Source organism: Lepisma saccharinum, chromosome 22 (assembly GCF_977018435.1).
Source record: "Lepisma saccharinum chromosome 22, izLepSacc3.1, whole genome shotgun sequence".
NCBI classification, from domain to species: Eukaryota; Metazoa; Arthropoda; class Insecta; order Zygentoma; family Lepismatidae; genus Lepisma; species Lepisma saccharinum.
Window position 1 is genome coordinate 15267153 of NC_139250.1, and position 26933 is coordinate 15294085.

General features: G+C 36.2%; 1 protein-coding gene across 5 annotated transcripts in view; it reads right to left on the reverse strand.

Moving 5' to 3' along the window:
• Positions 1–12051: 12051 nt before the first annotated feature.
• The window catches only part of LOC146004744 (uncharacterized), a 632500-nt gene continuing 617618 nt past the window's right edge, over positions 12052–26933 (reverse strand). For all 5 annotated transcript variants that reach the window (XM_083143714.1, XM_083143712.1, XM_083143713.1 and 2 more), the window contains 5 exons: positions 25614–25734; positions 18903–19103; positions 17419–17696; positions 15771–15926; positions 12052–13740 (listed from right to left, as the gene is read on the reverse strand). In XM_083143714.1, the coding sequence (XP_082999840.1) occupies positions 13654–13740; positions 15771–15926; positions 17419–17696; positions 18903–19103; positions 25614–25734 (843 nt within the window). In that variant the 3' untranslated portion in view covers positions 12052–13653. The remainder of the gene's footprint in view (positions 13741–15770; positions 15927–17418; positions 17697–18902; positions 19104–25613; positions 25735–26933) is intronic.

Sequence of the window (26933 nt, forward strand, 5' to 3'; positions counted from 1 at the left end):
TTTACTATCATTGTACGAGAATTTCTCGATGAGCATTTTCCTAGAAGATGAATAGGAAGAGGATCTAAACCACTTGCTTGGCCTCCGCGCTCGCCGGATCTTTCCCCCCTAGACTTTTTCTTTTGGGGGTTTATCAAGGACCAAGTCTGCAGTATACCCGTCTAGAACTTGGAAGAATCGCTTAACAAATTCGTCAGGCGATTAACAATGTGACCCCTCAAATGATAGTGAATACCTGGACGGAATTGGAATATCGGGTCAACATCTGCCGTGCCAAAGGAAGGGGGGGGGGGGCTCATATCGAGGTTGTGTGAAGTGCTGGTGCTGGGACAAAAAAATGCATGAGTTTTTCTACCAAAATGTAAATTTTGGTAATATAATTGGGTTTCTCTTCAAAATTATGCTCTTTTGTAATGTTAAAGGTCTAAGCCGGACACCCTGTAGAATCTCTTAACGAGACTGTGTTGCCCATCAGTATATGAGAGTAAGTATAGTGGAACCACAAGGAAAGAAACCTGCGCAGACCCCATCGCGCTGGCGGGTGGGGGAAAAAGACAGGAGGAAGGAGCCTTCAGGGCGGCCAACGTCAGTGTTGCCAGACCTATTGATTTCTCGGTAGGATTCTATAATAAACTATTGCTATGGCACCTCCGACGGCCTGCTCAAAAACAAGTTTCCTGGTCACCTTACTTGAACATGGAGGGGAGAGTGGAACTCCACTCAGCCATGAAAAGTGCTGTTTGAACTGTGAAATTATGCCAAACGATGTGCTAGGACATTATTATTATTTTATTACTTTTACTACATTACCATGGCCGTCCGGAAGGGGGGTCGTGGCCCCCCTGGAAAATGAAAGTCAACCAAAAATTATATATTTCTCACATATAATTTCATTTCAGCTGCAATAATGTGTGTTAATTATTGCATGAATATGATACATTGAAATTTAAGCAATGTTTTTTGAGGGAACAACACTATTATTGGAGAAAATGTGCCTTCTTTGCCCCCTCCCTGGAAAAAATACCTTCCTTGCCCCTGCCTGGAAAAAATCCTGCGGACGTCCATGTACATTACTATTTTTAGATGGTTGTATTTTATCCCACCCGAAAATCTATTTCTATTTTAGTTATTTTACCTCGCTTTTGTGCCTCTACGGGTAAGTACGACAACAAGGTTTAATGAAAAACTGATGAAATGAATGAAGTGACACAAACACAGTGAAACGTCCTTGCCTTACTAAGTAGAAACACTGACTTCGTAGCGTGGACAAATTATTTTATATTTTATACATGTATGTGTGTGTGTGTGTGTGTGTGTTGTGTCTATTATATATTAAATGCAGCAACATAGAGGCAGCATAACTGACGAATAAAGCATGTGAGTGTTAATAACAAGAAATTTGCTAGAGAACGAAGCGGCATAGTTCAATTACAAAGGAAATAATGCACCCCCTCCCCCGTAGTTGCTTGGAACTTTCATCGGCTTGAAAATACTTAATTTTCTATCCTTAATATACTATTCTATACTCAAATACTTAATTTTCTACAAAATTATAAAGCGGCATGGACGTCCAGAAGGAAGTGCAAGGATGGTCGCCACCCGCTCCCGTTCTGGAAAATGAATGTTGACATAAAAGTACTTATTATTTCAGACGTATGAGTTGATTTCAGTTACAGTAATTTACATCCATTATTATAATAGGGATGTAGGAACGTGATAATTTCAAACTCGAGTGGTGTTTTCTGAGAGGGCAACATTAGGCTATACGGGGTAATATGCCTCGTTTACCCACCTGATAAAAATACATTGTTTCCCCCTCGCTGGAAAAAAATCTGCAGACATCCTCTTGCCCCTCAGTGTGCACGCCTATGCCGCCCCCGAGAAGGTCGTTCATCCGCTACTATTAGATCATCGGATTTTGTAGCAGATCTTCTGGTTTCCCAAGGAACAATCTCCCGATTTTTTCAAGTCTGACCTGGCAACACTACCCCGAGCACCGATAACGGCAGGGAAAATGCGCGAACGCTTTTAAGGGAAGGTTTTTTCCTTGTGGTCGAGCTATAGTGCATGAAGACATTGATTCTTGATTTCATAGAATGGAAAGTCACATTTGTCACTGTGGATGGCAATTGCCCACGAAACTCCTCTTCTTCCTCAACCAATATACATGTATTTTAAAATTATATCCAACAGATAATAAATATTTATATGAATAAAGTGTAAATGTTCTTGTATACTATAGTCTGCTTTAATATGAATTGGTATAAGGGTTGTGTACAGTGATAGTTGTGGATGTAATCAGAAAATTGTGATTATCACAATACTGCAAAACTATAATATTAAGTTGGTGATAAAGAATGCATTTTCCATAAATTATGAATTTATGAATAATAGTGCCATACTTGTCAATGTCATATCAAGGAATATTATGTATTAAAACCAATTTCATTTCTATCACAGATAAACATTTTTACATAAAATCATTTAACTTTTGGAAACTTTCATTTGTGGAAATATGGCTCGTGATTGTATGACATGTTAACTACATATGAAATATTTTTAAAAAAATGCTTTTTAAATTTCGTGCAGATTGACCTTTTTTTTAATTGTGTAGTCTCCCTGTCTGATTCTCGTTAATTTATTTATCAGTCATTTTTTTTGGTTTGGTGTTGCAAAAAGCTTTGTGTATATTTTCTTGTCATTTGAAACCATTGTAGTTTGTAACATTTTTAGTCAGGCAGTTTAGTGTGTGACAAATGTGTAGCGGCAAGCATCATGCATTAGTCATGTAAAAATGCAGATGGTAGATTCTTGTTTGGTATTTGCAATAATAATAATAATAATAATAAGTTCATAAAATTAAATTATTAAGAGCAAGAAGAGGGCATGCCACTTAAATTTTTAGTTTTTTCTTTGATTCTGCCATTGTCAGTGTTTTCTTGCTGTTTGTCATGGTACAGTTTTGTCTGTAGTAAAAGGGTTCATTTGGTGCTAGTGGCAGTTAAAATTTTCATGGTGTTTGGGTGGAAAAAAATATTAGTTTGTACCACTGCCATGGATCAGACCAAGTAAATTGTAGAAGGCTGATATTTGTGAAATGTGCTATTTTTGCTTTAGCCTGAATTGTATACCAAAACTGAATGTCAGTCAGGTAATTTTTTGCACAAGATTTCATGCAATAAAATATGCTAGATTCTAACATGTTTCATTACACTACTTCATTGTAATTTGGGTTTATAAAAATATAACTGAATTATGTCCATAAAAAGTGAGTATAAATTTCTGTGATTTTTTGATGAACCAGTAAGAGATTTGCAACTATAATCAGTAGCGTACGCAGGATTTCGTCAAGGGGGGGGTTATTTCTAAAACTTTCTCCAAATTCACATTACCTTTGATTTATTATACTTTAATTAAATAATAATAATCAGTATTAATTAATAATACTTATAATTAATTAATTAGCTGAAATACTACTAATAATACTACTAATACCACTACTACTATTATGTAGTAGAGATCTACATAAATATACCATTTATGAAAACAATAGAAAGAAATTACTTTCTAATCATTCAATTTTTATCAAATCCTGGGAGCATTTTTTTTTGTCTGGTCAACGAGGTGAGACATTTTAAGGATGAAGAAAATCCATAAAACAAGAAAATATATTAAAATAAATTGAAATACTCAAAGTATGGAACTCATCCAAGGAGCTGGGGTGGTCTGGTCGGTAGAGCGTCTGACAATCACGCGGGAGATCCGAAATCGATTTCCGAAATTGGTTGGAATTTTTCCGGCTTCTTCCCCGCATAAATGTCCCCGATAATTCACATCTGGATTGTCTCACTGTTCTTACCAATAAAACATTTTCCAATAGTTAAGCTTATTGTCGTTTTAATAATTGTCTAGTCAACAAGGTGAGACATTTTAAAGAGAGACATTCAAACGTGCTGCGGTAAATAATACAATGGGAATGCAGACTGGTGACTGTATTCTTGTCCGCCTAGCCTTTGTCTATACATTAGCCTCTAATAACGAACCAAGAGCTTTCTTTAGTTAATTCTCATTGTTCACACAAAAAAAATACATGTTCGTTGAACACTGGCGTACGTAGAGGCATGGCCGATGGTTAGGGGCACATACTTTTGGTAAATAAAAAAAGCAAAATTTCAGTATAAAAACAGAGTCAATTTCGGGTTCAAAAGCTGTAAATAAAATGAAATTTCGCTGTTATAGCGGTGAAAAAGCGGTATATAAAATTACATTTTGGTTTTAAAAATGTGAATATAATCCCAATTGATTTAAAAACTGCACTATTACACAAAATAAACATATCCCTTCTAGTAGCACATTAAATCATTACCACAATATTAAGTTTATTCCTGTATAGAGGAGTCCATTTTTGCTTTTCAAATATTTACAGCAAAATTAATCAATTTTCCGTGAATTGCATAACACACAGGATACTTCAGACTTCAGAAAGTGTCGCGTCGGTACATAAACGGTAAATTTCGTGTTTAAGAGTCTATTTCGCATTTTGCAGTTCATTTCGCATCATTTCGTGACAAAACTGGGTAGGAAAATGCACCTCACACCTTTCAGAAACCTTAAAAATTAACATTGCAATGTGTTATTTCAAATTTCGTTTTCTTTTTGTCAAAACGAAATATGCATGCCTCTGCCGATGATGCTACAGCCCCTACCAAAATTTTGAGAAAATCAGAATTTTCAAATAAAAATCCGTTAAGAACTTTAAAAAATTAAAATGTGTAAATACGAAACCTCTTTTAAAGTGAGTCCCGACTACCATTTTTGTCTTTGAATACAATTTTAATAGACTGAAAAGCTCCAAAAATCCGAAATATTTTATTATGCATCCTGCCCTCGAAAACGAAGCCATGTGTTATCCACATTTACTATTCCGGCCCCTCCCCCCAAAAAAAACTGCGTACGCCAGAGTATTGAACATTGAGGCAACTGAAATACAAAACATTTTATTTCTCTTTGAAATCATAGTTACCCTCATATTTCACTTTCAAGAACTTGTGCTTATTTTCAAGGCATCACTCTGAAAGACGCGTGTGCTTTGAATGCTGTGATTTTCTTCATGCTACATGGAAATAATAATTCAAATTATTATTATTATTATTATTAGTGGTAGTAGTATTGGTAGTAGTAGTAGATGTAGTAATAGTAATAGTATTGTCCCAGATCTTTGACTGTGGTAAATTGGCCATTTTAAATTTTTTCCACAGCATTTTTCATAATATTTCACAAGCTCAAGGGGGGGGGGTTTAAACCCCGTAACCCCCCCCTTGCGTACGCCACTGACTATAATAACACCTTATCTGAATGTTGTTAAACACATACAATTACAACAGAAGCGTAGTGAATAGACTGCATTTCTAATAATATGGAAATATATTTTATGAGCTAAAATCGGCAAAAATTTAATATTTGGCAACATTTTAAAATTCTTACCCATGCTGACAAATTTGCACGTAATATCAAGTTTTGTCTGGACTCGCTGCGATGCTGCTTTTACAGCAAGAAAAAGATCGTAGCCCAAGGCATAAAGTTTTGTGGGGGAGGGAGACCAGATGGGAACGAAATACCCTCCCCCACAAAAAGATTGTGCCCTCAGGCTATGGACTTTTTTTTTGTCAAAATTGGCTTATTGCGCGAAATGGGACTAGTACTGTCATCTACTGCCAGAAGTATGAACTACTTCGGTAATGAACTCTGCGAGATGTGCCGGGTCTGCCACCTAACGGCAAAAGAATGAACTAATTCCTTGATTGCTTGCGTACAATGCTGATTTTACCGCAAAAAAGATCGTAGCCCCAAGGCATAAAGTTTTGTGGGGGATGGAGACCAAATGGGAAGGGAATCCCCTCCCCCACAAAAATATTGTGCCCTCAGGCTATGAACTTTTTTTTTCGTCAAAATTGGCTTGTTGCGCGAAATGGACTAGAGTCGTTTTCACGTTCAGAAGACGCAATGGGCTCTTATGGGCAATGCTTTTCTTATGGGAAATACGAGCGCGCTGTTGTGAAATTTCTGGATTTACAAATTTAGCTTAAGTAAAATCGGTACCGCAGTTTTGCAGGAAATTTTGTAGAGAATACGATGGTGAACACAAAAAACTGGTAACTTGCTTACATAATTTTAGATAAATTAAAAACGCAAATTTTCCGTGAAAACACAATTTTTACATTGTTTTCATTCCTAACGTTGAAACTTGCCGTAAAATTGAAGCATTCATTATTAAAAAAAATAACACTGTTTTTTAATTGTCATAGGTGATGGTGGTACTCAGAATTTATCAATACTTTAAAGCATATTCGCATTAAAAAATATTCAAATAAAGTATATGCAGATTTTTTATATTAGTGCAGTAGAAAATGTCGTCGCTGGCCATTTTTTGATCTGTAATTCCAAGTAAAAACTTCCAGCGACAAAGTTGTGGAGAAAATAATGAAATTATTTTTTATAACCACTCAAAGGTTCCCAGAAATATTACTTCCATGCATTTGGAGTTTCTTTTTAACCCGAACCGCGCGCGAAGTAAGGAGACGTTGTCTGGCCATCTTGAGCCGACTCACCGCAGCATTCCGGCTATCACCACCAAGTTTTCGAGTTGTTATTTTATTTCCATTCAGTAAAAATATTAACTTCATGCAGTTTGTTATAATAGAATTGAAATTACTTAAATTTAATAATTGACAATTATTTCCAATGCTGCTGTTGTGAGCAACATTAGTGCTGTCGCAAATACACGTTGTTTTCGTTTACATTACTGTCGACATTAATACTGAAATGAAGATCACCTTTCAGTTTCCAACTTACACATAAATTCATAGACACCATATTAACCTTTGAAAGGCTTTCCAACACGTGACAAAATATGGGGCTTCGAGATAGAAATATGACCAGGCGCGTCGCGTGATAATGTTCGCATGAGCACGTGAACACTCATGTATATGTTTTAAATTACGTACATATTAAATGCACACACACACACATATATTTAATTGAAAAAAATACTTTTTTGATGTTCGAATATATACACACAATTTACTCGGAGTTGACGTCTTTCACGTCTGATAACTTTTTTAGATAGTTGGTAACACTGACTCCTGTGTTGCACGGTTGCGATGAACACAATTGCTGTGTTGTGTGTTGTGAACTGGCAGCTAACGGGCTGTTGGCCACTATACCGCGGAAGTGTTCACTGGTCTGTGCGAACATATGGTGCTGGGAGCCCGGATTCAAGCGGCAATACTTCTTGCATTCGGCACCAGAGTGCAGCATATACAAGGCATGCCTAGGGGGACTCGAGACGGTCTGCACTACATAGTTGCAAACTTTAGTGTGAAGTCGCTAAACCTGGCGGATTTTAAATTCCAGTGGGCGCTAAAGTTCACGGAATAGTGACGAGCGACTTTTCTTTAGAAACTAGTCTGCAGGAGTTACATATCTTTGAAGGTTTATATGATTTGCGCATGTGCGGCTAAGGGCCATTCAGACTGTGCAACTTTATTTTTAGTAATCGACGTTTTTAATGCAAAAAAAAAAAGAACTACTCCCACCGAATTAAATTGCAAAGGAAAGTGCCGACTACATTTAAATCAATTGAACGCGCATTTTTCTGGTAACTATACTCAGAATAGTATGGAGTCCTAGGCCTAAATAGCTGTTACCGTAAAAAAATTTAATTGATGTTAGTAAATTATTTTTACTATTCTCTACGTTATTGGAATATGCTTATTGTGTGAAGAACAAAATATAACTTTCAGAATACTAGAGATGCATTTTTGCTACACATAATATTTTCTTCTTTGAAGTTAGAAAGTTAAAATGAAATATGCATAAATTCTCATTTGAAATTAAGTATTTTTTTTCATGTACATATAAACGCACAAAAATTGAAATTTAATTTATTGGTTGGAATAAACCTGATGTAAGTTGTTCTTTACAGCACTTTTTAAAAATATATTTTGCATTTTTCACCAGCAAATTTGATTCAGCAACTTTTAGCGCATGTTGAAGATTTAGCAACTTCTGCGTTTCAGTTGTTGGCAACACTGTTGCTGTGGGAGACCTGCAAGGGACACGTTATTTTTGGAAAGGTCAAGTTCTCTTCCTTTTGCGGGGCAATAAAAAAGCCTATGCTCTTTGGCGGCAACCGGCAAAACGCGGTTAGAGTGGTGTCGACTATTGGAGAGCGCGATATCTATTGGCAAGCGGTTGGGTGACCTTATGTGCATTGGCTTTCAGACGTGCGTGCGTGTGTGTATGTGTGTTCTGCCGTGTGTGTGTGTGTGTAGTGTTGTGTTTTGTACACTATGAATACTGTTAGGAGTTTGAAAGAAACTCCATTTTCGCGAATGAGCGAAGCAGAACGAACTGAAGTAAAAAGGATGGGCCCTCACCACCCGGACCTCTACATTGTACAAGAGGTAGAATACAAGTAAAATTCACCACAGTGGTTGCAACAGAAATTACTAAAGGAACTGTATCCTATATAAAGGTAAGTGCCAGCATAATGTAGAATTTAGTTTCTCTTGATATCATTATTAAGTGCATTGTGCGTCGGTGTGTGGCGTTCAATTACTCGACCCACAGTGAGAATTTTATTTTTTTCTGTGTAATATCTAGAGCTCAATTATAGGCTTCGGCCGGTTATCCTTCAGGAGGGAGTTCATGTGCAAATGTATAATTGAAAGTGCATATTTAGAGTGTGTTCTTTGGCCACTTATTCGGACAAATCAGTAAGTAGTCTTGTTTGTAATAGATACATTTAAAAAATATTTTAATATATCTAAAAGAGAATTGTTATTCCTTTTTCATCGGACAGTTCTTGTAATTGAACAATTCACTCGAAGCATGGATGGGCAAAGGACACATTCTGGGCGTTTGTTACCATTTGCACATAGCTATACAAAAAGACTGCCTCTGGAACGATTAGTTTCGTGCAATGCATAAGATCAAGGATGGTAAATATGTTTGATTGATTTTTTTGGTGTTTTAAGTCCAATTTATGCACAGTAAGACTAATCGGGACTGGACCTACAGTTTTAAGTGGGATTCGAATAACTAAGTTCCTCCACGGGTATCGAACCGAGGACCCCTCGATTAGAAGGCAACGACGGGTAAATATGTTAATAATAAGAGTGTGCCGCGGCATCCTGAGGGGCGCAGGGGCGCTGCGAAATGTTCCAATATTTTCACTGAATTGTTAGTCAGTGCTATGGGTGTTTCAAATATGTGCTTATTTAGTACATTTTTACATATGAAATGTTTCTGAATTTGAAATACGTGTTTAATTTTTAACTTAAGGCATGCAATCTTACAAGTAACTGACTGATGCAAGTGTTAGAGAGGGCTACATTCTGGGCGTCGCGGAAAAATCTTGAAACTCTAAGGGCCCCGTGAAGCAAAGAAATTTGAGAACCCTTGCATTAAATGGTCAAAAATCAATCTTTCTGAACCATGGCAAAATGATGCTAGGAGGGAAAATACGAAACACGAGGGAAGAAGGAACATATGGAATGTCACATTGATCATAAGCATCCCAACCGAGTTATTGTGGGCGGGGCGAAGTCATTCTGTATAATTCCCAAATATCTTACATACAAAATATTTTTTTTCTGGACTGGACGCGTCCTCCCCTCTGTCCCGCTAATGATGCACGTGCTTTCAATGCTGTGAATGTGGTTGGTTAACATATGGTCGGTGTAATAGAAAGTAGATTGCGAAGTATGGTAGTCTTGCATTGTACATACCTGAGATTGCATGTTATACTAATTAGGTTGCACTAACCATTACTAATTGTAAATTGCGTAATTAAAAGGGTGTTAATTGAATAAAAAAATGTATTACTTCAAATATAGCGTGATTTTTGTGGGAAATAGTTGAAAATAAGTTGAACTGTTATTTCCACTTTTTGAATTGAAGATGAAGTTACAAGGGAGAGGAGTAAATCTCCATTCAGTATAAAAAAATTATTGTGAACACCCGTATGTGAACCGCACGCGACGCCACTGAATATGACATGCCTTGCTTGAGTCATTCACGTCTTATCAGTTCACGTGGGCCATAACTCATTTGTTTGTTTGGGTTGCAAGTGGAATTTAACCCATGTGCCAGGTTCCCCTTACTTGAGTGAGAGATCTACTTTGGTCTGTTTAGACTTTTTCCCCTCTCCCGAAAAATTGTTTTCAGTTGTGTGAGCTCTCAGTGATTTTTACTTTTTTAAGTGATTTCTGAAGTGTCATATTCGTGCATTACACTCGCGTGTGTAGTGATCGCAATGGATCATAGTGAAAAGGGTAACTGTAACGTTCACAGTATAATATTAATATTTACATATAATTATCATTATATATACAAAATATGTAACACCTTCATTGTGAAGGAAGGTCATTTCCCGGCGACATGAGCTAGCGCTGTATTGGCAACACTGTGCGGTTTCTCCATAAGCGCCGTTGTGTCTTCTGAACGTGAAAACGACTCTAGTACTGCCATCTACTGCCAGAAGTATGAACTCGGCGGGATGTGCCGGGTCTGCCACCTAACGGCTGAAGAATGAACTAATTCCTTGATTGCGTACAATGCTGATTTTACCGCAAAAAAGATCGTAGCCCCAAGGCATAAAGTTTTGTGGGGGAGGGAGACCAGATGGGAAGGGAATCCCCTCCCCCACAAAAAGATTGTGCCCTCAGGCTATGAACTTTTTTTCGTCAAAATTGGCTTGTTGCGCGAAATTGGACTAGCACTGGCATCTACTGCCAGAAGTATGCACTACTACGTTGATGAACCCGGTGGGATGTGCCGGGTCTGCCACCTAACGGCAGAAGAATGAACTAATTCCTTGATTGATTGCGTACAATGCTGATTTTACAGCAAAAAAGATCATAGCCCCAAGGCATAAAATTTTGTGGGGGAGGGAGACCAGATGGGAAGGGAATCCCCACCCCCACAAAAAGATTGTGCCCTCAGGCTATGAACTTTTTTTCGTCAAAATTGGCTTATTGCGCGAAATGGGACTAGCACTGGCATCTACTGCCAGAAGTATGAACTACTTCGGTGATGAACTCGGCGGGATGTGCCGGGACTGCCACCTAACGGCAGAAGAATCAACCAATTCCTTGATTGCGTACAATGCTGATTTTACCGCAAAAAAGATCGTAAGCCCAAGGCATCAAGTTTTGTGGGGGAGGGAGACCAGATGGGAAGGGAATCCCCTCCCCCACAAAAAGATTGTGCCCTCAGGCTATGAACTTTTTTTTTTCGTCAAAATTGGCTTATTGTGCGAAATAGACCAATGCTTAAGGGACTTGTGCTGCCATCTACCGGCAGAAGTATTAACTACTTTGGTGATTAATGAACTAATTGAATGATAATATTGATAGGATGCTTCTTTTATCACAAAAATACCATAGACCAAAGTCATGCCTCATATGGAAGGCACCAGTGTTGCCACCTATGGCAGATTAAAATAATTCGATGAAGTATTTTTTATATTTAAAAATTCAGAATCCAAAGCGTACATTTTTTCAAAATTTATTTGTCCGTTCAAAAGCTGCAAAGCTTTAGAAAGTTTCTCCTCCAACATGGACATTTGTAAATAATATGTTGCTCTCCTGTTCCTCATGTGGGCAGAATTACTGACTTCCCAGAATGACTACGAGAGATTTCTGCAAATTTGTTTTTCATATTTTGTTCAATCTCCATCTTGCAGTTAGTTTTTATTGAAGTGTGTGCATCTTTGTAAGCATTTTCTTTTACTTTGTATGTCTCAGTACTGTGCTTGTGTTTGAGTTTCTAAATATTCATATTACAATAAAAACCCAAGAGAAATCTTGGAAAATTCATAGTATGTGAATTCTAGTTTTCATTTTAAATGCAGGTTCTGTTTTCACATTTTATGCAACATGGAGCAAGTGAGTGATAAAACTTCATTCTCCTACAAACCTGGTCTAAAAAATCTCCATGAAACCTCTCCTGGGTTAAAGAACCTGCTTGTAAAATAAAACCTTGCAATTCTTTTAAAATTCTTTATTAAGCATAACTTAAATACTGTCTGTGAAAATGCTATGTACAAAACAAAGTACAGTATTGTATAATTATTAATATTTCTTTACATCTACTATTTACTTCTCAACATGTACAAATTTATCAGCATAAAATATGAACCAAACAAACATTTCATTAAATAGAAAAAGGTCAGTTCTTCACATGTACAAAGTATGATTGGCACTTTTGAGCCCAAATAATTATATAATTAAAAAAAATGGGACCGCGACGGTTCTTCTATCTGGAAGCCTTACGAAAAATATTTCTGCACTGAAAATACTCCAAGCTTCCATTCTATCACTCCAACAATCATCTCCCACAACACTAAACAAACTTAGCACAACAATTACTAATCCTCAGTTTCATCTTTACAATATATCCAAGTTTATAATTTTTTACACTTTGCTTTTAAATTCAGAAAAATACAAGAATGGAAAACGGCATGTAAGGCAACATTGGCTAAAAACTTACTTTAGTTTCTCACATTATGGTACACAAAATTAAAAGAAAGAACGTTACAACAATTGGGACTAGAAGCTTCACAGATACCAATGTCAAAATGGTTTCCGATCCGATTTTAGTTTACAATCTAAAAAAATAATGGTTAAAAAAGGCACAACATCAGTCAAAAATTTGTGCATTGGGGCAGTGCAAGGACTTTTTTTTCCAACCAATTCATTACTTGCCTTGCACCCGCAGGTAAATATATATGTTTTCTTTATACATTTCTCGCTATATACACCTGTACAAAAAAAAATCATTTACTGTTAGTCAGCGACCGGATAGGAACATACACATACACCACAACAATTGGCATTGTTAACAATGCTAACATCTTAAGCATCTGCAAACACGATGCTCAAAAATCCTTAACAAGCACATCACAGACGAACAATGAAGACACATTTCACCACCCACAAAGAATAACAAACGCAATAATTAGTTATTTTTTGAGCATAGACAAAAGTAAGGCTTTAAATATATGTACATATTATGTTTTGCCTTTTTTTGCTACATAGATCCCCACCCAGTTCGTCCCACGAAAAAGCACTTGCTGGAAAACATTAAATTAACAGCAAAATTCGGAAAAAGTGTATGTCCAGGTATTTTAATTAAAAAATGCATATTAGGAAATGTGCCTCCGTTCATAAATAGGGGGAAAAGCTATAACATGAAAGAGAGAGAGAGAGAGAGAGCAGTGAAATGCACTAGATTCCTCTTTACTTTTTAAATACAGTAAATGTAAGGTAAAAATTACTTTGTAAATTGTATCAAAATTATTAATTAGCTAATTTTTTTCTTCATTCTAGGAATTTCCGTTAAACAATAACAGTATGACAGCCATCATCTTATGATGATGAATATGAAGACACAAGTTGTTTAACAGACACATTCATTCATTTTTTCTCATGCACACAGACACACATGTATACTGTACATACACAGCCAACAATATTAAAAAAAAAATTATCAGGCAATGCTGTTTTTCCGTGCAAGATTCACATGCTACAATACTAAGGAGATCAGTCGACTAGGATGCATTAGAATTTCTCTGTGGAAGGCAACGTGTCAGAAGAGGCCGACATCCTTCTTGATGTTTGTTTGTTTCCAGGTTGGAAGCTCATTGAATTCCTCCTTTGACATTCCGAGCAGTTCCTGAAATGGGAAAAACATCCGACTGAAAGGCAATTGTCAGTTCATAGAACAAAGAATCTACGAAATACGAGGGTCATCCAAAAATTAAGTTTTTGTATTTTCGTTACTTGACATTGTTTTTCTGTGAGTTTTGAGTAATGGCAATGATGAGGATGGGTAATGATTAAATGGAATTGATGAAGGGACAGTCACCAAGAACTGTCACATCCAGGGTAGGACTGAACTAGGAACTTTGATGGCAGGATCAGAAATGGACCTCTTAACGTGCTCTGCCAAATTAAATTTTTGCACTTTATATTTCATGTGAATGTGAGAATCTGACAGTTGGATAATCCTCACCGAGGTCACTACAGGCAAATTATGGGAACATGCATGTTACACGTGTCAAGGTTTCATGTGACTGGTGTGGTAACATTGTCAGTGGTTGAGGAGGGGACAACATTCTTTTAAATTGAAACCACATATGTGAACATATAATCAGTGTCAAATTTCAGTTTGTAAGAAAATGAACTTTCAAGATGGAGAATGTACACATTTGAAATATACAAAGGTATGTTTGCATTCCAATTATAATTGTTAAACATGTGAATTTATAAATTGGAGAAGATAATTTTACTTGTTACTATCCTTTATTTGAACAATTTCTTTTAATATTTTTTTCTCTGTGAATTAATTTTTTTAAAAAATTACTTGATCGTCACAATCATAATACTTTTTATTTCACTCTGAATTTGAGAAAATGTGAAGATACCATTACAATGATCCAAACTATGTTTATTGGTTTGGAAGTTGCGCCACAGAAAACAAACTGATGTAACAAATCTAACACCATTGTTATTATCTCATTGATCACTTTTGAGGAGTATTTTCTGGATGGTTAATGAGGGAGCATTGGGCAACACATAACGACAAGTTTTCAGCTCTATTGTTTAAATCTCCAGATTTGACTCTTATCTAGTCTTATTTCCCTATACTACTAAATCGCTTGAATATTTCCTTCCCTCAACTCCAAAGTTTGGAAAAAAAAATCCAGGTTCTGACAAGATATGAGGATTATGCACGATTTGTTATATTTTTCTTCTTCACCAAACATATTTTTATTTTAAAAAAGAAGGATAACTTACTTTCTGAATGACCCTCATGCACGCTTGCTTAAAATGCATGTTTTCATGCAAAGATTTTTTTTCCCTGGGAATATGATTAATATAAGGGCTGATGTGGTAGAGTAGGATGCATAAATATTACCAAGAAAATTGTCCATCACCATGTATATTCTCCTTTTACACAATGAGAGGTTCAAGAATTGAAATAAAAAAAACACTACTGAAGAATTTGACAACCTCTGCACCAGCATACGTGAAAATCCGTTCCTTAAAAATGAGTATAATGAAAGAAAAATGCATCAAATAGTAGAGGTAATTTGCCAAGCAATACTTGTGCATCAAACTGTACCACATTAAAACGATTACAACACAAGCAATGTAGTTATAAAAAAAATTAAGATTTAAGGGCACTTTACGCTCTAGTATGCTAATTGGAACTGACTCTACATTTTATACAAACACTATGGAGTGTAGAAAAAGATAAGCAAGTTAGTCTTATGTACGATAAATTTCAACTCTTATTTCATCTGGGCATTGAAGTCTGGCACACCTGGTGCTGCCCTCGGAGGTGACCAATGTCATCAGTCCACCTCATAATTTAAAAAAAGCACACATTCTTAATGAATATGTCATAATTAACTCCTTAAATCACCCTGTAATGCACAAAATGCGTAAACATTTATTGTTCTTTCATTAATTCAATAAATAGACATGAATACCATCAACACATGTTAAAAATTATTGCAAGCTACTCCATTCTACATACAACTTAGTAACTCTTCCCCCATACTGAACGTTCATGTAGTGTAATTTTCTTGTTTAATGTTTAAAAAATATCCACATAGAGAAAGTTAACACCCAGTGTTAACTTTTGTACAAAAGTTACATACGTTCAAAATCTGTTACATTCCAACAAGCAGAACTTACCTGGAAGTACTGAGGGGCAAGATAGAGCTCGAGACGAGTGGGGTCCACCCCATCTGGTAATGGACGCTGCAGCAACTGAGCAGGGGGGTAGGTGGAACGAGTCAAACGTGCCAGCTCCTCCTCCACCATAAGAACCTCACCAGGTTTCTTGCCATCCTGAAATGTATACACATCTGCATTAAATACCCACACATACACCTCTCTCTTCCATAATTTATTTCTGTTTGCTAGCCACATATTTTTATCTGTATGAGGGCGGTTTGATAAATAAGGTAAATGTAAAATTATAACATGAAAATTTCAGAGGATAAAACAAAGTCAATGGCAATAAGTGGTAAACTTCCTAGAGAGAAAATCAGGATAAACAATAAAATAATTGAACAGGTAACAGACTTTGTATATTTGGGAAGCCATATTTCACAGTTCAAACACCAAAAAGATGTTTAGAACAGTTTAATCAAATACAATAGATTAAATGGAATTTTGAAAATAAATTTTGAAAAACAAATTAGATACCATAACAAGTTCAAAACCGGTTCTTCTATATGGTAGTGAATGTTGGACTCTTCGCCAACATGATAAAACTAGAATAAATTGCTCACAAATGAGATTTTTGTGGTCTTTAATTGGTAAATGTAAATTATAATATTGCATATCTTGACAAATTGTTTTGCAAAAATGGTATAATTGCATTACAACATTGTTTGGGAAAGTTTGTAGAGTTGAAAAGAGATTATTGTAAAGTACCTAATTACAAGTGAGTCAAATCTATTCGTATCTTCCTTTCTGTTTACCTTACCTATCAACAAATCTATTCGTATTTTAGTTTCTGTTTACCTTACCTATCAAACCACGCTCATAGTTTCACTGTCAGGAGCATGACTACCCATTATGGAAAGTGATGACATCGTTATATCCCCAAGGAACCAAAAATGTTCGAGCAACATAAAATAGTGAACATTATTTTCCAGACTGCTAAAGAATACCAAGAAAAAAAAAATAGCACAAATATTCTATTAGGTACTGCAACTGTTTGAAATTGAAATTTAGCATCATTGAAAATGTAATTCGAGACATTTTGATACAATTAATTAATATATGGACAGTGTTAATAGCAACCAGCAGAAGCAATGATGGAACACCAGTTTTGGGCCCCCTGCAGAACTAATTAAGAGAGGCCCTATATATAAGTCCCATAATTTTTCCCTGCAGTTCCTAGTACACTGTACTACTATACATTTGAACGCAACAAAATCTAACCACTGCTATGCAAGAAAAACAGCATGCCATGTCAAATAAATGGAATAACAACAACATGGTTACATTTTAACTACATTATGATTAATACTCTACAAAATTCACATGGTAGAATTTCTTTTGTAGACATATATCTTTTATTGGTCAATGAACCACTCGAGTAATGAAAGATTTCTTCAGTTACAATATCATTAATGTTTCATTTTAATTATTGTGTTTTATAGAGAAATTGTTTTCTCTTACATTATGGAACAAAGGTTTCTCACTGACTTTGCGTGTAGTACTGTTAGTGGAGATCATCGTAATAATAGCAAGAAAAGATGATGCACAGATATATAAAAAAAAGGAATGAAAGCATATACAGTAGTTATGCATAAATTGTGGAAAATACCTTTATGTTCAATTCTGCTATATCGTCCCGGTCTTTCCACATGGGAAACAGGTTTGTGAACTTGAGAGGTTCAAGGCCAGCCCAAACCAAATATGCACGAGGACTTGCGTTGGGGTTCTTCTGCTTCCAGTAATCAAGAGCTGTCTGCATGGCAGCTCTCCTCTCGGCCTGCCACCTCACGTTTCCTGAACCAGTGTCGCCACTTTCCCCATCCTCCGTGTTTGGCCACCAACCTTGCCACAACCAAAGTTCGTAGTGATTGTCGAAGAGAAACAAAGCTGAAAGAAATAACAAGTTATTTAATTTTTATTTAACCTTCTGTTAGGAGCGTGGGGTACAGGTGTCCCCCATTGATATTCAGTGCATTAACTTAGTTTATTTTAACTTTTACGTTAACTTTATAATATTACGTCACTTAGAAAGTATAGCTGAAAATTGCAGCTGAATAAAGACCAAGAAAGAACATTCAGAATGCACGCACAGTGTAATTCAATATGTATTTCATATCTTAAGGATAGTTAAAGGGTTGGGGGACAGTTGTACCCCACTTGCCTATGCATGTATACATAATGCTTACAACATCAAAGTATTTACTGAATACAAAGCCAAAGGACAAATACATAGGATAAAAACAAACTTATACATGTACATTTCTATTCATCTTATACATAGATCATCCTCTATAAATATATTATATGAATATTTACATTTAGTCAAATGGTGTTAAAAGATATAGTCGCACCAATGATAAAATCATGAATGTGTTAAATCTTACTTTCAGATAAAAGCATTTTAATATTTAACACCTTAAGTATGGATGGTGTATGCATATGCCATCTGCAGTGTGCTGTTGTAGGAAGTATATGACTCGTGTTTGCTTTGACTAGATTCGACTGCAGGTGGCATATGTATTCATCCAAATGTCGGGCAAGATTGTGCTAGCTGTAGTAAAAACAAAAACAGTAGCGGAAGAGAAGAAAGATGAAAAAAAGGAGAGGAAGGACTCTAAAAAGAAGGAAAGAAAAGGTAAGACAAGTTTTCTGTTCTTGCATGGTGCAGTTCGTGCATTATAGAAAACCGAAATATGGCTCCAAAACTATATTTGTGTGACATGGACATTGAGTTGCACATGTTTCTAAGATTTCTACACCAGAAACATTATTCTGCATGAACCTGGAGTACATACATGCCGACATGCTATATACTATTGTATAATTACATTTGTGTATTATTATTTACGTTTGTTGTGAAATATGAAAGCAAATAAAAGAAGGCAGGTGTCTTATTTCAGTTAATGTTGTTCAGAAAATTCCACACTTAAGGGGTTAAACATACAATTATGGATGCTAAGACATGACAAAGCATTACAAACAAGAACCAATAGTGACAAGACAGGCTGAGAGTAATATTAAGTGCATTACTTGGGCACAAAATAATTGATAGTGAAAGGTCACACTCTGTAATAATAAGTTAAAAATACTTACCAGGTTGGTTGGCACTATACAGATCTGACTGTAGGAAGGGATATGGCATCACTACGTCATTACAACGGTAAGGCGACAAGATCTCTGTTGCCGTGAAGACTCCGGACACGCTGGACAGATGGAACAGGCGAGGAGTGTGTTCGAACGGACGTGAACTGTCCAGCAAAGACATGTACAACTGGCGGCTCTCCCCTCCGAGACCTTTAACAAGAAACATATCACTGAGCAAAACTAGTCTAATACAAGTTGAAGCTTCACAGGTAATAATTGAAGAGATTCTCTCATATTAACGACCAGCTGAGTTCTTGAGAAGAATCCCTGCAGATGGGAGTGGTGTTGGTTCATGAAAGTGTTGCAATCATATCCAGTACTCGCATGTTACTCCTTAATTTAAAATTTTGACAAAAGAGTGAGAATGTTCTTCTCATAGCCATGTAAATCATGATGTAAATGACTAATTGATATATAGCTTCAAATAATACAGAAAAACCTCCATGGAGGACATTGAACCACAGTTGACAGACTATGTTCTCTCTTTGTCATCAAGTACAGGTTCAGCTCATGCACTTGGAATAGCCATAATGTCTCATGATTTGCATAGCTTCTTCATAACTTCTGAGACTAACTATATTTGTAATAGCAAAAATAATAGCCTTAAAAGGCATTGTGCAACATTCAACTTGAAGTGTAATGGAAATATTCTTTCCCTTTGTTAATGTGACACCACCCTGTACGAAAAACTAACATCAGGCCACATTTGCTTCTCTTTTCAACTATAAGAATTACATTATTGATTAATATATTCTCCTCCAAATATCGTCAGAGGTGAAAAATATCTGAACTTTCATTTATACTGTTATTTCAACTTTCTAATCACCCTGTACAATGGAAACTAATCATGGTGACACACTGAACTTTATGTACTTAATTTTATGTGTCAATGTCATTTTTGGGACAGACTGTAGACAAAAGGTGTGACGTGGCATTTTTTTACCTGTTTTTTGGATTCCAGCGAGTCTGAATTATTTATGAATACCCATCAACATATGAGGCATGTCAGGAAAGTAAAGATACAACGGATATGTATTAGGGAAAATATGCAAGGCATAAGTTGACAACACTGGCAGTGAACTTTATCCTTATTCTTTCCAGTAGCGTTCATTCGCAGTACTGCACTGAGGAGTCTTTTGCGAGTCTCACGTGCTGGAAATGGGTGCGGCGATACAGAATCCCACCAAATGCGAAGTACGGGCTGTAATGTGGTTTCTCCAGGCAAAATGCATATGTCCGGAGGACATTCATAGTCAAATTGCGGCAGTTTATGGGAACATTATGGATTAATTTCAATTTCAATTTTATTACTCCATATAAACCATATACATTGGTATTTGGAGGGTTCAGTACAGTTCATATAAAAGAAAAATATATAATTACAAATTTTCTATAATTTACAATCTAGATATTCACTAACACTATAATATTCCTTATTAACTAATAGTTTCTTTAATTTATTTTTGAAACTTGTCATACTTTCTGCTTTTATATAATTTGGTAAATGGTTGAATATTTTAATTGCCATCTGTTGGGGTCCTTCTTGAACTAATGTTAGCCTGGTGAAGTAAGGCTTTAAGAGCTGTTTATTTCGGGTGTTATATGTGTGTTCTATTGAACTTCGCAGCGCAATATTTTTTCTGGCATATAATGACATTTCATATATGTACAGAGAAGGGAGGGTTAATATTTTAAATTTCTTAAACAACGTTTTGCACGATTCCCTAGGCTTTATACCTGCTAGAATCCTAATGGCTTGCTTTTGTTTTCTAAATGCTTCTAAACTTGCCGGTGAGTTCCCCCAAAATTCTATTGCATAATTTATTAGTGAATGAAACATTGCATAATATACCTGAATTAGTGAATTTGTTTGAAGTGTTTGTTTTAATAACCGCAGTGCAAATATTTTGGAATTTAGTTTTTTAACAAGTATTTTTACGTGGTTTGACCAATTTAGATTTTCATTTATAGTAACTCCTAAAAATTTTGTTTCTCTAACTAATATTACTGGAAGATGGCTATTCTTTACTACATCTTTAATTTTATTGTTTTGTTTTGTGTGAAATAGCACGTAATTTGTTTTCTGTTCATTCAATAGTAATTTATTACTGTCAAACCAAGATTTCATTTCTTCCATTGTTTTTTCAATGTTGGCTTCTAACTCGTTCACATCATTTCCCTTTATTATTGCGCTAGTATCGTCTGCGTACAACAAAATCTTTGTATTCTGTATATTAAATGGTAAATCATTTATGTACAAAAGAAAAAGTAGTGGGCCTAATATTGATCCTTGGGGAACTCCATATTTTAATGTCTTTAGAGTGGATTTGTATTTTCTTACGTTTCCTTCTCTTTCGTGACTAATTTCAACACATTGCATTCTGTTTGATAAGTATGATTTCATAATTTCAAGCGCGTTACCCCTTATCCCATAGTGTTCCATTTTAGAAATTAATATTTTGTGGTTTACTAAATCAAAGGCTTTTGTCAAGTCGTAAAATATTCCGAGAACTAATTTTTTATCGTTTATACCTTGCAAGATGTTTTCGATTAATGTATGTGTTGCACTTGCTGTGCTTTTATTTTCAATAAATCCATGTTGTTCTTTTGATAGTATGTTGTGTTTATTAAGGAACTGTAGAAGGCGGCGTTTTAGTAAGTTTTCTAGAATTTTGCTTAGCACAGGTAGTAATGAAATTGGTCTGTAATTTTGAACCATGTTTTTACTTCCATTTTTAAATACTGGGTTGACTTTTGCTATTTTTAGCTTAGTGGGAAAGATACCATTCGTGATACATTCATTAAAGAGATATTCTAAAATGGGTGCTAACAACTCCTTGATTTCTTTTATTACTCTGATTGGAAATTCGTCTCCTACAGCCTTTGAGTCTTTTAAATTACATATCTCCTTCGATATTTCATTTGTTGTGGTTGGTGTTAAAAACATGCTTTGTAGAGTGCGCGGTTTAGAGTTACACAAAAGTTGCAATGGGTTTTTTGCATTATTTATATTTGTTACTAAGTTATCTCCTAATTCGGTGAAGTATTTATTAAATGTTTCACACACTACAAATGGATCGTCTATTTCAATATCATTTGTGCATAATTTTATATTGTTATTTGTTTTTCTCTCTTTCATTACAGTATTTTCATTTACAACGTCCCACATTGCTTTGCTTTTGTTGTTTGAAGACACAATTTTGTTCGCATAATATTTTTGTTTGGCATCTCTTATTTGTTTTTTATAGTAATTTATGTAAAATTTATTTACAGATTTATTTATGGGAGTGCGTTGACTTTGACTTATTAGGGATCTTTTTATTTTGCTATATTGTTTTACCTCTCGTGTTATCCATTGTTTTCTCCTTCCAGTTTTGGCTTGTATTTTTATTTTGGGGAAAGCTTTGTCAAAAATATTGTAGAGTGTATTTGTAAAAATTGTGAACTTTTCATCACTGTCTATTTTACTTACATATATTTGGCTCCAAGATTCTATTTCTATCAAAGATTTAAATTTGTACATATTTCTTTGACTATATATTCTATTTTCATGCATAACAGGTTGTTTGGTAACACGTGTAGTTTTTACGTGCATTATTTGGCACGTGTGATCAGAGAGACCGTTCTTAATGTCATATGAGATGTCACCGTGATCGAGATTTGTAAGAACATTGTCAATTGCAGTTTCGGAATTAGATGTTATTCTGGTAGGTTTTTTAATTAAATAGTTAATATTATACGATAAAGTTAGTGTCAACAAACGGTTTCGCTCAGGGCAGTCTTTTAGAAAATCAACATTGAAATCTCCACAAACTAATACTTTTTTCTTATGAATATTTGGTATGTTATTTAGTACATTTTCAAGACGTTCAAGAAATATTTCTAAAGACCCTAATTGGCTTCGGTAGACCGAAAGTATGACAAGGTTCAAATTATCTATTGTAACAGCAGCACATTCAAAATTTAATTCCGAGGACTCGTTACACAGTTTGTTAGTTAGTCTAGCATGTGGCAGCAGAGAGTTTTTTACTAAAATTAGAGAACCACCTCGTTGGTATGTCACTCTACAAAAACCGCTAATTATTTTATAATTACTAATTTTCAAAAGTTTTATATTTTCACTGTTGAGCCAATGTTCTGTTAAGCATATTACATCTGGTTCCGGGTCGATCGTGTTGATCAATACTTCGAGTTCTGCTATTTTGGGAGTTAAGCTTTGTATGTTGTGCATTAGGATGGTAAAAATATCACTCTGGGTGCTTACCTGCTGTCCCGTTGGGGTCACCGATCTCCCGCTCCCCCTCTCTCACTTGGAAACACCCACCACTGCCTCTAACGGGCTCACTTTCACTTTCTCCCCCCCAAATTTTTCACTCACTCGAGGGTCACGGAAATTTAATCTTCTTTCAGGAATGACACCCGGGGCACATTCCTTGGAATCCGGCGAAATCTGGAGTCCTGCTTTGTCCCTCTCGTAGTCAATGCACTGTTGCAACGTGTACGCCACTCCATTCACGACGAGTTTGTCGTATCGCAAGTGAGCGTCGGATCCATCTTTTCTTGCTTGCACCAAATGAGGTTTCAGCTTTTCCCTCTTTTTTTGCACACCGTCCGAATAATGTTCAGATACCGCCACACCAATCGTTTTGAGTTGGTTCGATTTCCTAAGGATCTCCTGTCGCTTTTTATAAGAATTGAGACGCACGACAATCGGCCTCCTCCCACGCACTCTGCCCATTCTGTGAGCTCTCTCCACCATATCTGGAGAAATATTCACGTCCGTCTTGTTCTTGATGAGAGCAATCACTTTTTCTTCTGATTCTTCCCAGCTTTCATTTTTTTCCGCGTTTTCTTCCACGCCGTAAAATATGATGTTGTTTCTCTTTGACTGCCCTTCGAGGTAGTCTACCTTCTCGCTCAAAAACAGGTTGTCTTTCCTCAATTGCTCCACGTCTCTTTTCGCCTCCACCATTTGATTTTCGAGAGCAGAGATTTTTTCAATCGCGCTTTTTAGCTCCATCCGGAAATGCCTTATCTCTCCCTTGAGGTCCGCCTGTCCATCCTTCAGGTCTCGCAGCATCTTCATGACGTCGTCCATCTCGGGGCCTGGATTTGCTTCAATCCCCTGTGCCAGGAGCAGCATAATGATAAGGAATGCACTTATGAAACAACACTTCCCACTGAAATGATATTCCGATCCATGTCCACTTGTCTTCGTCGATGTAACACAGAGACGTATGCAGAAGCAGCCTATGGAGGCTCTCCATTGTTCCGTGCCGATACCCATTTGGCAACGTTGGGTTTGTGGGAGCGAATTTTTCTACGTCTGCTCGCTACGGTGAACTGAACTGTGATGAAGTTGAGGTAGGATAGATATCCATGACGAACAGAGGAGCGGGAGGTCTTCTGTGATCTTTCTTAACTGAACTGAACCTGAGCTTCGCAATTGGCAGGATTCTTTATCGCCACAGCCATTTCCAGCATGTGTGTCTCTCACAAGACTCAGCGCAGCACTGCGAATCAACGCTACTGAAAAGAGTAAGCATCAAGGTTACTGCCAGTGTTGTCAACTTATGCCTCACATATTTTCCCTAAGATATATATCGGTTGCACCTTTACTTTTCTGATGCCTCGAAATTTGCTGTTGCCACACGTTGACACCACCTATGAAGGATGGCATACACATAATTTCATCAGTACATCTGGCAGTAAGCAAGACAAGAGAAATGGCCACTGCCCTCGATTCTATTACCTAGTGCTAAATTCACTGTGATTCAATTTTTGCAAGCTGAAGGGGACAACGCAAGAGACTGAAGAATAATGAAAATGTGATAATCTACCTTCACGGTTGTCTGAACTCCTAGGTGGGAACTTTCTACAGGGTGACAGGGAAGTGTACTCACTTTTAAGTGAACATTACGCAGTTAATTGTACACCAAACTGTATTATTTTTGTTGCATAATGTGTATGATCTATTGCCATTTATTTTACATTTATATATTTATTTATGGCTACAGCCCACACGCCAGATATTCCATTGTTCCTGGTCATTTGATTCCCAGGTTCGAAGATGTGCCTTGACCTCTCCGATCTCCCGACCTGAGTATGTGTGACTTCTTTCTGTAGGGGTATTTAAAGGAGCGAGTTAACGTCGACAAACCCCATTAATTAGATGAACTGAAGACAGCTATTCATAGGGAGGTGCAGCAGATCACTCAGGAGACATTGGAACGAGTGTGGGGCAGCTTCATCTCTAGACTGGAAAACTACATTATGGAACATTGACATCACCTTCCAGATGCAATTTATTCTATGTAACACAAATGGCATTACTTCCCACACCTATTCAAACCCCAGGAATAAAGTTTGGTGTTACATTAACTGTATCTTGTTAATTCAAAAATGAGTACTCTTCCCTGTGTCACCCTGTACATGGAAGCTTAAAAGGTATTTATTAGAATCATTGCATTAATTACTAGTTTTGAGATTAAATACAACTTATCAGCTGCACACATACAGTGAAATTGAGAGCAGTTTTGTGTATTTCATCAATATACATTGCACGATTTTTGAAATTCAGAGATTTTATACACTAGCATCCAACATTCAAGTTTTGTTTAGTACTGGATGGAAAATGGAACAATAAATAATGTAAAATACCTTGAAAGAACTCATTGCTCTCAACACCTTCATACTGTTCTTTTATCAGGAAATCTTCACAAGAAAATTCCGCTTCTAAAGGCTTCTTCTCTTTCAACTTTATGGCAGCACAAAGGGCTACCTGCAACAAGAATAAACAATTGAAAGTTCAATTTGAAACTTATGTTACAAAACAATTTAGGTTTGTGCTTCAACTAAACAATTTTAACAGTACATCTACATCCATTTAAAAACAAACTAAATTGAAGCGCCCACTCCCCAAAAAGTCAACAATATTTGAAAGCATCAGGAACAGTCAAAACTGCAATCAATGCATCTAAATAGTGGACACTCCCACTACAATAAGTACTCCAAGACTAGGTTCTTTGCCACAATTTAGTGGCTAGAAGTATGGGGTCGTCTTGCTTTCGCAGCATATGATGTGGAGTTTCTTTTCTTTACTGAACAGAACCACGAGCTTCCATTATGTTCTAACTCTACCCTCTGCACACCTACCACTTTAGCCTTGAACGTGATACGTATACGCTATCTCCTTGACTTTATTTTACGATAATACCTATATGTAATGGATCGTAGTGTTTAACAACGTGGTTCAACATCAAACTTCGCAACAGGGTGCAGGCATTACTATGACGCAAATATAAGGGATCTGATTATATTTTTTTGTGTACCAGTACTTTTATTGTCTCCTTCAGTTACTTGTAATAAGGTAACCATTTGAAGTTTTGAAAATAGTTTTTCTGTGATCCCTTGTTCAAAAATGGGGGGTCGTCTTGCATTCAGAGATATACGGTATATAAGCAGTGAACGTAGTTGAAACTGCCACCCCCCAGAACACCAAGGTATAAAGTGCAGTAAAAACTGCCCCATGTAAAATCAGAACATGAAGGGATTCAAAACTAACACCTATACATTACCTCAAAGCAGCTAGTGCATTTAACACTTTCATTTAACTACAGTGTGTCCGAAAAGTCATGGAACTGAGATTTTGAACATATATAACTCTTGTACAAATAGCAATGGAGACAGAACTGGGTATTAACTATGTGGTTATTTTTTAAACATTAAACAAGAAAATCATGCTCTAGATGAACTTCCAGTACGGGGAAAAAGTTTCTGTACGAAATAAAAACAAACATGGATAAAACATTGCTGTGGAGTCGCTTGCAAAAATTTTCAATGTGTATCGGTGGGTATTTCTTGAACTGATAAAATAATAGATTTTTGTGCATTTTATTTACTACAGATGACTTATGGGGTTAATTATGACACTCAAAAAAGTATGTTTTTCAAAATTATGAGGTGTATAGGAAACGTTGG